Genomic DNA, 13,335 nt, shown 5'->3' with positions numbered 1-13,335 from the left:
CTGTGGTGGTAGATCCTTGACTGTATGCCATTTGTCAAAACCCATAGAGCTGTACACTACAAAGAATGAAAGCAAGTTATATTTTTGTGAAAAAATTAACTAGGATGTCAAGATAATCCAGGATAGAATGAAGACTGACAAATCAATCTAACTGCATTACATACATGATAACCTAACTGAAGAATGTTTTAGGTAATACATATATACAGATGGAAAGACGTAGATACAATTACAAAGATGTTCACATACATAATTTAGTACATACATACATATCTCCTAACTTCTGTCTACTGAGAAAGCCTAAATGCAATGATACTCCAGTAGCTACAACCACATCCAGGGCCCAGTTCTCAGTTTCTAAATACCATGCCCCAACAAAAGGAACCAGGGCTTCTCGGACAAAGGACTGATTCTAATGCTGGGGTAGGGGGAGGACAAAATACTGTAGTGTCAGAAAGTAAGGAAGCAGTCAAAAGACAAAAGGGTGGCGGCAAAGAGACACAGGAGGCAACCTGAAAGAGCAGCCAATGGCCGAAGCTGTAACAATTTGGGTAACAAATATAAATCATGATAGTATTCGATTATAATCCAAAGAAAAAAGTCAATATTCATGGGTCCACAATAATAAAAATAACTGAAAACATTTTAAAATGGGAAAAAAGGGGCAAGCCTTCCTTACAGAAAAATTCCAAATAATAAGAAATGTAGAAGTGAGGGAAAGAGAAAATTACCATTAGAATTCCACAGTAGAAGACTGCAGGTGTGAGCCGCTGAGGAATGCTACCAGTAGTGGAAGAAATTTTAAGAAGCAATAGGATATTAAATTATCTTCCCAAGAATATTTATGAATTACTGTGATGATTTTAGCATATGCCTACAAATTACTTTATCCATCTCACTGTAGAAGGTGGAATTTAATTCTTAATTCCCTATCTGTTAAATGCAGGCTGGAGTTACTCCTAACATAGAGTAGAAAAAGAATATTAATTTTGCAGTGGAGGAACTTGGCAGCCCGTTAAAGACTGAATATCTCCCTCCAAACTCATGTTGATGCTCTATCCCTTAATTTGATGGTTTAAAGTGGGGCCTTTGGGAAGTAATTAGGCTTAGTTTAGATCACAAGCATAAAATCCTCATGATGGAATGTAGTATCCTTTCTCCTCGTGCATGTAAAAAAGCCATGTAAGCACATAGCAGGAAGATGGTCATCTGCAAGTCAGGAACAGGGTCTTCATCAGAACCAACCATGCTGTCACTCTGATCAAAGATTTCTGGACCCTAAAACTGTGAGAAAATAAATGGCTATGGTTTAAGCCACCCAGTCTATGGTATTTTGTCATAGAGGCCTGAGCTAAGACATTCCTTAAATCAAATGCCCAAGGTTAACATGACCAGGAATAAACAAGGTGATACATATAATCCCTGATATGATGTGATAAGAAGGGCACTTCACTTCTGTGGTATTCTTCCTAAAAATTAATAAATTCTTGAGACCCCATCCCAGCCTAATCATGAGAAAGCATCAGTAGAGTGAGGAACTGTCTACAAAACAACTAACTGGTCCTGTCAAAGTCCTAAAAAGCCAACAGAAAGACTAAGAAACTGTCACAGATCAGAGGAGATATGACAACTAAATGCAACATGATATCCTGGACTACATCCAGGAACAGAAAAAAAAAAATGGTGGAAATGGTATAGTTTAGCTAATGGCATTTCAGTAATGTTAATTTCTTAGCTCTGATAAACATACCATGGTTTTGTAAGATGTTAAGACATAAGAAGATATAAGACTTTAGAGAAAGCTGAGTGAAGAACAATGAATTTTCTGTACTATCTTTATCACTTCTGCAAATCTAAAATTATTGCAAAATAAGTTTTTAAAACATCAATGGAAAAAAGTGCTGGCAATGACTTATTAAATTGTATGACACAATTTTTAAAAGATTTTATTTATTCATTTGAGGGAGGGAGGGAGGGAGAGAGAGAGACAGAGAGAATGCGTGCACACACAAGCTGGGGCAGAGGGCAACGAGGGAAGCAGACTCCTTCCCCCTGAGTGGGAAGCTCATCGACTAGAGACTCGATCCCAGGACCCTGAGATCATGACCTAAGCTGAAGGTAGATACTTAACCAACTGAGCCACCCAGGTGCCCCCGTATGACACTATTTTTTAGACAACTGACCGAACCACACATAACCAGAGTGATTTTCCTAAAAAGCAAATCCGATTATTTCTTCATTTAAAACTTTCTAACAGTTTTTCTTGCCAACAACAAAAAATTCAAACGCTTTAACATAGTTTATAAAACAATGGAAGGCACAATAATCCCTCCCCCATCCCAAATGTCCATGTCCTCATCACCAGAACATATGAATATAATATGTGACATGGCAAAGGGAGTTGAGGTTGCAGATTGTATTAGGATTGTTAATCTGTGACCCTAAAATCGGGAGAAAAGCCTTGATTATCCAAGTGAGCTCAATGTAATCACAAGAGTCCTTAAAAGTAGAAGAGGGAGGCAGCAGAGAGTCAGGGAGATGGGACTACACAAGATCCTCAGAGATGAGGTTGCTGGCTTTGAAGAGAAAGAGGGGACCATGACTCAAGGAATGTGGGCAGCCTCTGGAAGCGGGAAAAGGCAAATGGATACTCTCCCACAATCTCTAGGAGGGAATTCAGCCCTACTGACACCTTGATTTCAGCCCTGTTAGACTTCTAACCTACGGATGATGAATTCATGTTATTTTAAGCCACCAATCTCTGGTAAATTTGTTACAGCAGCAAAGAAAAAATGAACACAAAGGCCCTTCATGATGGCCCTCTTACTTCATTGCTCACCGCTCCTCACAACGATATTCAACAGGTAGGTGTGCCTTAATATACTGCTATACTATAAGCCATTCACATGGGTCTACCTAAGTTTGATCAGTAAATAAAATGTAATTTTGCTAAACTAATGGTGCCTATCGTTAGGTCAAAGTGACACAGAATGATGACCTTGTAGGAAGAGAGCAAAGAAACCACAGCACGACATCAGGAAAGACTATATGCTAGAGCTTTATCTCAAAAGGCCATCAAAGGGGTTAGTGAGAGCAGTTAAGTTGCCTTGTAAAGTCTTCTGAAGGGGATCAAATAAATATGCTACTTTTCTGAAATCTGCTTTTTAAATTTAAAAAAAATTAGGGATCCCTGGGTGGCGCAGCGGTTTGGCGTCTGTCTTTGGCCCAGGGCGCGATCCTGGAGACCCCAGATCGAATCCCACGTCGGGCTCCCGGTGCATGGAGCCTGCTTCTCCCTCTGTGTCTCTGCCTCTCTCTCTCTCTCTGTGACTATCATAAATAAATAAAAATTAAAAAAAAAATAAAATAAAATCTTAAAAAAATAAATACATTAAAAAAAATTAAATTCTAAAGTCTAAAGTTTAATTCCTTCAAAAATGCCACCAACTAAAATTTTAGCCCAAAGGCGGCCATGATTATGAAAAGGCTGAGAATCACTATTCCACACACAGTTAGGCCACACCAAATTTTTCTCAAGCCATGTTTGTTCACCTCTGACCCTTCACACAAGCTCTTCTTCTCTACCTGGAACCTTCAAAAAATTCCCTCTTTTCCCTTTATCTAATCAATTCTTACTCATTCTTCAGATCTCAGTTTAGCTCTTCTAGAAAACATCTGCTAACCCTATAAGTGAATGCCTACTTAATGTTGCATATACAATATCTTGGACCACAATGATAGCACTTTTCACATGGTATTGTAATCGTCTGATTGCAAATTCTCTAAGTGAAAAACGAGTCTAGTTTGTTCTCAGCTTTAATATATTCCTAAAGCTTAGCATAGTGCCTGGGTTATAGAAACCATTCCCACAGTTTTTTGGGGAAAAAAAGGAGCCTAGTAAATAATCATCAAATATTTCTGCATCAGGCATTTCCCTTGTCACGATGTATCAACACGGACTACAGGATAAGTAAAAAGAAGCTCTTAAACAACACTTTAAGAGCTTCCACTACTGAAAGCAATTTATACCCTAGTATAAGAACAAATATAGAGATCTGAACTTTTTGTGTCATTTTACACATTTTACTCTATCATCTGAAACAAAACGAAAGTAATAATATACTGTATTTCATTACATCTAAGGTGTTTTAATGCTGCTGCTTTTTAAATTTACCAGGCATATTAGCTCCTACTACTGTAATAAATTACCACAAGCATAGTGGCCTAAAACAACATAAATTTACTATTTTCTAGTTCTGTAGGTCAGAAGCCCAAAATCAGTTCACCGGGCTAAGGTCAAAGTGTCATGGGCAGGGATGGTTCCTTCTGAGGCTCCAAGAAGAGAATCCTCTTCCTTGTTTTTTTCAGCTTCTAGTGGCCAGCCCCTTTCTCCATCTTCAGAGCACATTACTCCCACCTCTGCTTCTGTGGTCACATTACTTTGTCTGTTGGCTAACTCTTCCTGACTCTCTCCAACCAGGTCTGTTGTGATTATATCAGGCCCACCTAGATTGAGGATAATATCCCCAACAGTCAGTCAAAGCTGCAAAGGTTTCAAAGATTAGGATGGACACACATTAGGGGGCCATTATTCAGCTCACCACATCAACCACCAATGGCAGGTTTTCATACAACTATACCATAACTTCTACCACTTCAGCAAAACCAATTTCTAAATCTCACCAAATTCAGAGATTAAAATGTGAAAAACAGAATGTCTTAGAATCAATGAAGTAATATGATTACTGCATCCACCAAGTGGCTTAATGTAGTGACTCATAAAAAGACCATCAACAAATCACTGAAATACAGAAAAATCCAGGCTATATTCATACAGGCTCTGAAACATTTCGAAATTCTTGGCTTCAAGTGAGGTATGTCTGTAAAAAATAGGAAACAGATTATTCTAACACATTATCTACTCACTGGTACCAGTCTGACTTGAGAAGTAAACAAAAGATTTTTAATAAATAGGCTATATACCTTTCAATGGAGGTGCTTAGCTGGTCAGCCTGACTGATGTCATATCAGCTAGATACACTTCTGGTTTTCTTTTTCTTTCTTTCTTTCTTTTTTTTTTTTTTTTTTTTTAAGATTTTACTTATTTGTTCATGAGAGACAGAGAGAGAGAGGCAGAGATACAGGCAAGGGAGAAGCAGGCTCTTCACAGGGAGCCTGACGTGGGAATCGATCCCGGGTCTCCAGGATCATGCCCCAGGCTGAAGGCGGTGCTAAACTGCCAAGCAACCCGGGCTGCCCCACCTCTGGTTTTCTATAAACATCTATGCCCTTCCTGGCAAGACTAAATTATCACAAGGTCTACCCAAAGGCTGTATCTGCCTCAGGGTCATAAATCTCCTTCCAGAAACTAAATTACCAACAAAGGAAAATTGATTCTATTCTTGCTGTATGCAAACCAGACATGAAAATCCAAATTACAAGGTAAATATTTTATGGAATGTTTAGTCACTATACATTTACAACCAAATTAATCATAAGCTCTCTTTAAGATAAATGAATTTCCTCATTCTTTACCTTGACAGAGAACTAACATTTTTAATATCAAAAATATTTGCTTCATTAGTCCTTTCCTGAATCAAATATCAATATTTTTTTAAAAGTCAGATTAAAGGTTTTTTTTTTTTTTTACTATTATTATCTTAAGAAGAACATCAAGGTCAGCAAAGTACAAGCTCCTCTACAGAGACACAAACTAACTTGGAGAGGCAGAATCAGATATAAGAATGTAATTTATTCATCACTGAACTACCAAGAAATAGGGCAATATGCATTTTAACAATCACTCTTGTTAAAGTTTTAAAATATTTCTGAACCAGTTGGTGAATAGTCACACAGCCCTGACCCTGCTTCCCTGGTATACTGCACAATGCTATTCCCTTGCCCCAGACCTCTAAGACCTCCTCACGATCCAGCAACTAAAAGACTAATGCCTGGCACGTTACAGGCTTACAGAACCCTGCTCTAATGTCAAGGCTGGTATCCATTCAGTCACTGGTATGCAAAGTACAGATTACTATTTTAGATATAGGGCCCCTGATAATAAAGTATCAATAATGTCGCTAAAACAGAAATTTTTTACAAGCATAAAAAGTATATGACCACCACACTCCTTAAGAAATCTACAATTGGAAACCCTGGTGTTTTTAAAAATGAGGAATTTCTAGAGCATCTGGGCGGCTCAGTTGGTTGAGTGTCTTGACTCTTGATTTCCGCTCAGGTCATGATCTCAGGGTCCTGGGATTGAGCCCTATATCAGACTCCCTGCTCAGTGGGGAGTCTGCTTGAGGATTCTCTCTCTCTCCCTCTGCCCACCCCCAATCACATACATTCTCTCTCTCAAATATAAAAATCCTAAAAAAAAAAAAAAGAAAAGAAAAAAAGAGGAATTCCAATCACATCTGGATACCCTGGATTATTCTTTTGTAATGGAAGGCTAATAACTATAAAAGTAACTGTCCCAGTCAGACAGAGCCTACAGCCAACAGATTCAGACTGTGCAGCTATTTGGATGAAACCTCACTGCATTAGTCCATTAGTTCTTCTCTCTGGCTGCCATGGTAATGAGTGTTACCAGTAGAGGGACCAAAAGAAAACCGATCCCACTTAACCTACTATGACTCAGGTACTTGGCTTTTCTCTACATAATCTTATATGATTCTCACAACAGTCCTGTGAAGTATCACTATCCTCATTTTACAGACAAATTCAAATAGTTGGTAAATAGTGAAGCCAGGCATCGCAGGTTCCAAAGCTTATTTCACAATACGTGTTTCTCAGAAATACTAGGAAAAACAAGCAAGTTAGGACTTGGCCACTGGCTAGGCGAGGCATTTTACTACTCCCTCTCACCTCCCTACTTTATCCTGCTTTTCCTTGGTTCCTATTACAAGCAGCTTTCACCATACAATTTTAGAAAACCTAAAACTAATTAAATCCACCTTTCCACAAGCTGGCTAGCTGAGGTAGGTGAGCTATTTGAGGGAACCTTCCAAGAGTAGATCTATCTGTTGGAGAGATGAAGGGCTGGGCAGTGTAAGAAAATAATAAAAAGAAACAGTGATTGAGCCTTAAATACAGGAAAGGATCGGGAGAACTGGCCATACATAGATCCGTTCAGTCTTCAAAAATAATAATATGAAGCCAAGGTCACTTACTCAGTTGAGTGCCTACTGCCTGCTGCCACTGGGAATATAAGGAAGAAAACTCACATAGTCTCCGTCAACTGAAGAATTTAGATGTTGGTGTTCTGAAGGAGATGGAATGAAGGGGACTCTCCTTTGTTAAATATCTCATTTTGCTAAGCACCAGGTACTTTAAAAATAGTAACTCATTTAGTATAATTCTCTCAACAATTCTAGAAGGAAGGTATTGTTATTCCCCGAAGCTCAGAGATGTTAAGTAATTACCTCTACAAAACCCAGAACTGTATCAAAGCCGACAACCTTTTCACTAGCCCACACCTTCTGACAGTTCTGGGTATGCTCAGCCTATTGGAAATAGTGGCTTCCCTAAGGCTGAATATAACATGATTTGCTCTAACATGCAGGGCTGACTATGAAGATGCTCTCATTTCTAGGAAAGTCCATTGAAGACTGGCTCAAAAATCTGTTCTCTTTCAATGTCTTTAAGATTCTAATACTTCAGGATTTATAGATAATTAGAAAGATGAAGTTAGTTGAAATACTATAATCCGTGGCAATGAATGGGGTTTACAAAAATTATTACACATATAATTTCAGAAACCTGAGGGGAGGGTGGAGTGGGAATGAAAAGATACTGAAAATAACTAATACAATACATGCAGCAATGAAAAATAAAATTTAAGCCCAGATAAAAGACACTTGTTTATATATGGAATGATTTTTTTAAAAATTTTTTTAAATTTTTATTTATTTATGATAGTCACAGAGAGAGAGAGAGAGGCGCAGAGACACAGGCAGAGGGAGAAGCAGGCTCCATGCACCGGGAGCCCGACGTGGGATTCGATCCCGGGTCTCCAGGATCGCGCCCTGGGCCAAAGGCAGGCGCCAAACCGCTGCGCCACCCAGGGATCCCATATGGAATGATTTTTAAGATTCTCAAGGTATTAATCTGCTTAGAAGGAAATGATGCATCCAAATGGTTACATTACACCATGGCAATATCTTCACCAGAGGACCTGATGCTTCTGCTCAGCTATAAAGGAAGACCAGAAACCTGAGACACAGACGCTGCTCTGATCAAAAGGAACTTAATTCAGACACACTGGGGAGATTTTTATCCTTTTAAATTTTGCATGTGCTCTCAAAGTTGAAGGGTTTCCTTTAACTGACCAGACAGTACTGCTGAGTGGATGGTATGTTTCTATCCTCCATAATGGATCCCAATAATTCCTATTACTAACTCATCTTTCTCTCATTATTGGCAACTAAAATGATAAAACTGTCAGTAGTATCATTCCTGGAAAAGGCATATGGAAGGAAGAAAAATACATTTTCATTTGAAAATGAGTACAAAAAAAAAAAAAAAAAGAAAATGAGTACCATTAGCTTCCTAAAAGTAGAATTAAGCAGCAGTGGTTTACTGTTAAATCAGAGTGCCCCCCCTATAAAAAAAAAAACCTTTTAAAATTAATCCCTTTCAATTGGGAGAAATTTTGGAAATACATTAACATATTGCCAGGATATTATTTCATCCAATCTTCCCTTTTTTGAGGACTGGGCTTTGGAAAGACTCTCAAAAGGCAGAGTAAAAGTTTAAAAATCGTCAACTAACACTTCATATGGAAATACAAATAATTCTAAAAGCTCATATGCTGCTCGTGAAAAACTGAAGTAGAGAAATACAAGTACACAAAAGGAAGTTTAAGGGAACTATGTAATAGACTCAAAGAAGTCAAACTGTATCTTCAAATGAATGGGGAAAAGCAGATGAGCAGTTAAACCCAAAAACCAAAAGTGATAATGAAGTCATGAAGTCTCAGTTTTCAGCCTATTCCCTACCCTTTCCAAAAAAAAAAAAAAAAAAAAGTCTCTAAAAAGACTTTCTACATACAGTCTCTTAATAGAAAGAAGACTGGACTTGGAATTAGGAACACTGAATTGGACTTGATTAACAAATGTTTAATGAATACTTGAATGTACATCAGTGACAAGAGAGACATCTGCCATCCTCACAAAGTTTACACAGCAATTGGTGAAAAACATACCCACTTAACCTTTCCAGATCTCGATTTGATCTATAAAATTTGAGAAGTGAACTGTTTTTTCTGACTGCACTCCAAAAACACCTGAACCTCTATTTTTTTTATTTTTTTTTAAAGATTTTATTTATTTATTCATAGAGAGAGAGAGAGAGAGAGGCAGAGACACAGGCAGAGGGAGAAGCAGGCTCCATGCAGGGAGCCCGATGTGGGACTCGATCCTGGGTCTCCAGGATCATACCCTGGGCTGCAGGAGGCGCTAAACCGCTGCGCCACTGGGGCTGCCCTGAACCTCTATTTAAACCGTAACAGCTCTGCTTTTTTTCTGATTTCTCCATCAGTGCTCTATCCACTATTTCCTTTGGAAAAAAATAAATGTTTTTTTAAAATGTTGGATAACCACTAAAATAAGTGATCTCTAGATACCATTTCAGTTTAACAATTCTGTCTCCTGTAATGTTACATATGCACACTTCTGACTTGTTTCTTTTTGCCATGTCTGGAATTCCATTGAGACACATGAAAAGGCAAACTATTTCATGTAGGGCTAAAGAATAAACCAATACCCAAGGACTGCTTAATCTTTATTATAAATGCCAATACAATGTAGAAAACATAATTTTTTCTAAGATTAGCAAAACAAAACAAAACAAAAAAAAGGGGCACCCCAGTCGCTTAGCGGTTTAGAGCCGCCTTCAGCCCAGGGCATGATCCTGGAGTCCCAGGATTGAGTCCCATGTCAGGCTCCCTGCATGGAGCCTGCTTCTCTCTCTGCCTGTGTCTCTGCCTCTCTCTCTCTCTCTCTAATAAATAAATGAAATCTTAAAAAAAAAAAATAGATTTGATCTTCTCTACTTAAGCTACTTCCTTCCACAAAAACAATAAAAAATTTCACCCTAGTTCTTTATCCTTTTTGTTTAATTGAGGTATAATTGACATATGCTCTATTAGTTTCCGGTATACAACATAATGACTCAATATTTGTATAAATTACAAAAATGATCACTATAATAAGTCTAGTTAACATCTGTCACCATACATAGTTACAGATTTTTTTTCCCTTGTGATGAGAACTGGTAAAATTTACTCTTAGCCTATTTCTTTATCTTAATTTCCAAATTCCTTGACAATGACATTTAAGGCCTTTCTGCAACCTGACTCCTTTTTAAGTAGTATTCCTTACAGCTTCTGTGCCTTGGGTTCTCCCTATTACCCAGCACACTTCTTGCCTCTTGACAGCTTAGTTTCTAAACATGCCTGCACTTTCACAATTTTGAGACTTTTGTTCATGCTATAAATCTCTGTCTCAAGATATTCTTGTCCTCTTATTGTTACCCATCAAATCCCTCAAGGTCAGAAGCAACTGGAATGTCAATAAAATACAGGTGAATTTAGGAGAAAGGCAGGAATTCTATTTTTCTACTAGACTAATCTTAATTACCTGAATGGCAAACATGCAACAAATGCTGAAATGAATTATGTTAATGTTTATAAACGGTAGAAACAAACATCACTTAAATTTGGCTTCTAATGTTCTTACAGATCTAATATCCTCATTACAACTGATATTCTGGCATTTCTTGAGCCTTCACAAAATTTGTAAGGCTAAGTAAGATCAGTATTTGCCACTTTATTTTTTTTTATTTTTATTTATAAAGAAGGGCATGGTTTTTTGTTTTAAGATTTTATTTATTTATTCATAAGAGACACACACACACAGAGAGAGAGAGAGAGAGAGAGAGAGAGGCAGAGAGACACAGGCAGAGGGAGAAGCAGGCTCCACACTGGGAGCCCGATGTGGGACTCGATCCTGGGTCTCCAGGATCATACCCTGGGTTGAGGGCGGCGCCAAACCGCTAAGCCACCAGGGCTGCCCAGTATTTGCCACTTTAAAAATCATTCACTAACACAATAATGCATACCCAGAAAATCAAAAAAAGACACTTCTTGGAACACTATTAAACATGGGTTTACAATATTCCAAAAGGCTTGAAATCTCTTCTTAAATTATCACGTGCTAGTTCCTTCGCTCACAAAACTGTTTAAAAACAAAACGAAAACGACAATCTGTATTAAGTTTACAAGGACAAAAACCGCTCAGAGAGTATCTTAATGTGTGCTCGGGACAGGAACACAAAGCCTACAACACTGTTCACATTCACACCCATTAGAGGAAACGACGGCTCCTGGAAATAAAGCATTATGGTTGATTCAAAGTATATTATGCCTAAGATATCACTTTTTGGGAAAAAAAAAAAACAAAAAACAAAAAACTCAACCTCTGATTCTCAGCATAAACTTATGATAAACTTCATGTTTGAAAAGTATCAGCTGTCAAAACCACATACTGGCTAAACTGATTTATATAGCCCAGTGAATTTTCATTAACTGGATAAAAGAGGTCAGTTCAACAATTGTTTGAAAAGTACTAGTGTAGTCCTGCTGTCTCACACAGGGCATTTTTCTTAAGCATTCAATCACTGGCGAGGGTTCTCATCCAAGATACTATAACCTGAGTTCCCCCTTCCCAGGCCCCATCCGTAAACATGCAGATCCCAAGATGAGGTCATAAATGGCCTAGAAATGATCATTTTTCACTTGAACCTCCTGCATTCTGAAAGCCTACGACCTTAGCATGAAAGCGGCTTTCAAGTCGACAGGCTGCTGCCGGCATCAAGGCCTTTTCTTCCCCCGACGCGGGGCCAACTCCGGCTCGCTTTTGTATTTCAAAAGTGAAGCTGAGGGGGGGTGGGGGGGGGGGGAAAGACACCCAGATCTAAAGGTATTCGTTTAAATAAAGCCGTTTGACACCTGCTCCCTTTGCAACGCGACCAAGCAAACTTCCAAACGCTAGAGCAGCCGCCGCAGCTGCAATGACAGGTCTCGCAGGCCGAACTGGGTCAGGGTTACGGTCACACTTCATGTTGCATATTTACACCCTTTTGTCTACAAACTTGAGCGCTCACTTAAGTTCCCTTCAAGGCCACGTGCTCGCAGGGCCGCAGAAATCAAAGCAATTCTGCTGCGACGGGGAAGGGCGGCAGCCCCGCAGCCCGAGGGCCACAGCAGCCTTCCCCGGACCGCGCACTCCGCGCGGCCTCGGCTTCTCGCCGGCGACAGGGTCGCCCGGGGCAACTCGCCGGCGCCCCGGCCGGGCTGGAGGACCTCTCCTCGGAGGCCGGGCCCCGCCTTTGCCGCCTCCGGCTAACCCCCGGCGCTTTCGGGCCCAGGGTCACGTTACGTAAGCAGCCCCGGCCCCGGCTTCCCCGGGTCGGCCCCCGCCTCCGCGCCAGGGCGCCCCTCCCCCTCCCCCTCCCCCTCCCCCTCCCCCGCGGCCCGCGGCCCCCCCTCGCAGCCCGGCCCCCCTCGGCGCGGCCTCCGCCCGCGGCCTCCGCCCGGCGCCCCCAACCCGGCAGCCCCCGCCCCAACGCCCCACCCCCCGGCCCGGCCCGGCGGGTCCTGAGCGCCAGCGCCAGGCTGCCCGCCGCGCTAGGCCCCGCGCCGCGCTCTGCCGGGGCCGCCCGCCTCACCGTTCTGCTGGTGCGGCGCCGGGCCCGGGCCTGCGGGCGCCGCGGCTCCTGAGGCGCTGGCCCCGCCAAGCTTGGGCGGGATCCGGGCGCTGGCGGCCGGATGAGGGGACTCGGCGGGGGCCGACATGACGGCGCTGCTGGCGGCGGCGGCGGCGGCGGCGGCGGCGGCGGCTCCGCTCCGGGGAGGTGGGCGGAGGGAAGGGAAGGCGGGGCCCGAGAGGCGAAAGGAAGAGGAAGGAACGCGCCCGGCGTCACCGAGGGAGTCGCCCGGGACTGCGGTCGGGCTGCCGGCGCTGCCCCGCGGAGCCTCGCTCGGCCGCCAGGCCCCCGGCCCCCGGCCCGGTCCTGCCCGGTCCTGCCCTGCTGCGCGCCCCGAGCCCCGAGCCCCGAGCGCGCGCCTCCGGCCTGGGGTCGGTCCTCGCGCCGCGGGCCCGGGGCCGTCGCCGCCACGCCCCCTGCAGGCCGCCGCCCGGCGACTTCAGGCCCGAGGCGGGGCCGGGGCTGCGGCCTCACCGCGCGCGGGGCGGCGGCGGCGCAGGCCCCGGCGCAGCAGCCGGGGTCGCCCTGAGGCGGGAGGGGGGCAGCCCGGGAGGAGAAGGGAAG

At 42.3% G+C, this 13,335-nt stretch overlaps 1 protein-coding gene across 2 annotated transcripts in view; it reads right to left on the bottom strand.

The window, feature by feature from the left end:
• SEC24B (SEC24 homolog B, COPII coat complex component) overlaps window positions 1–12,921 on the bottom strand; it is a 94,851-nt gene extending 81,930 nt beyond the window's left edge. For both annotated transcript variants that reach the window (XM_025465896.3, XM_025465897.3), the window contains exon 1: window positions 12,733–12,921. In XM_025465896.3, coding sequence (XP_025321681.1) covers window positions 12,733–12,859 — 127 coding nt within the window. In that variant the 5' untranslated portion in view covers window positions 12,860–12,921. The remainder of the gene's footprint in view (window positions 1–12,732) is intronic.
• Between the last annotated feature and the right edge of the window lie 414 nt (window positions 12,922–13,335).

Source organism: Canis lupus, chromosome 32 (genome assembly GCF_003254725.2).
Source record: "Canis lupus dingo isolate Sandy chromosome 32, ASM325472v2, whole genome shotgun sequence".
NCBI lineage: Eukaryota > Metazoa > Chordata > Mammalia > Carnivora > Canidae > Canis > Canis lupus.
This window is presented reverse-complemented; position numbering and strand designations above follow the sequence as displayed.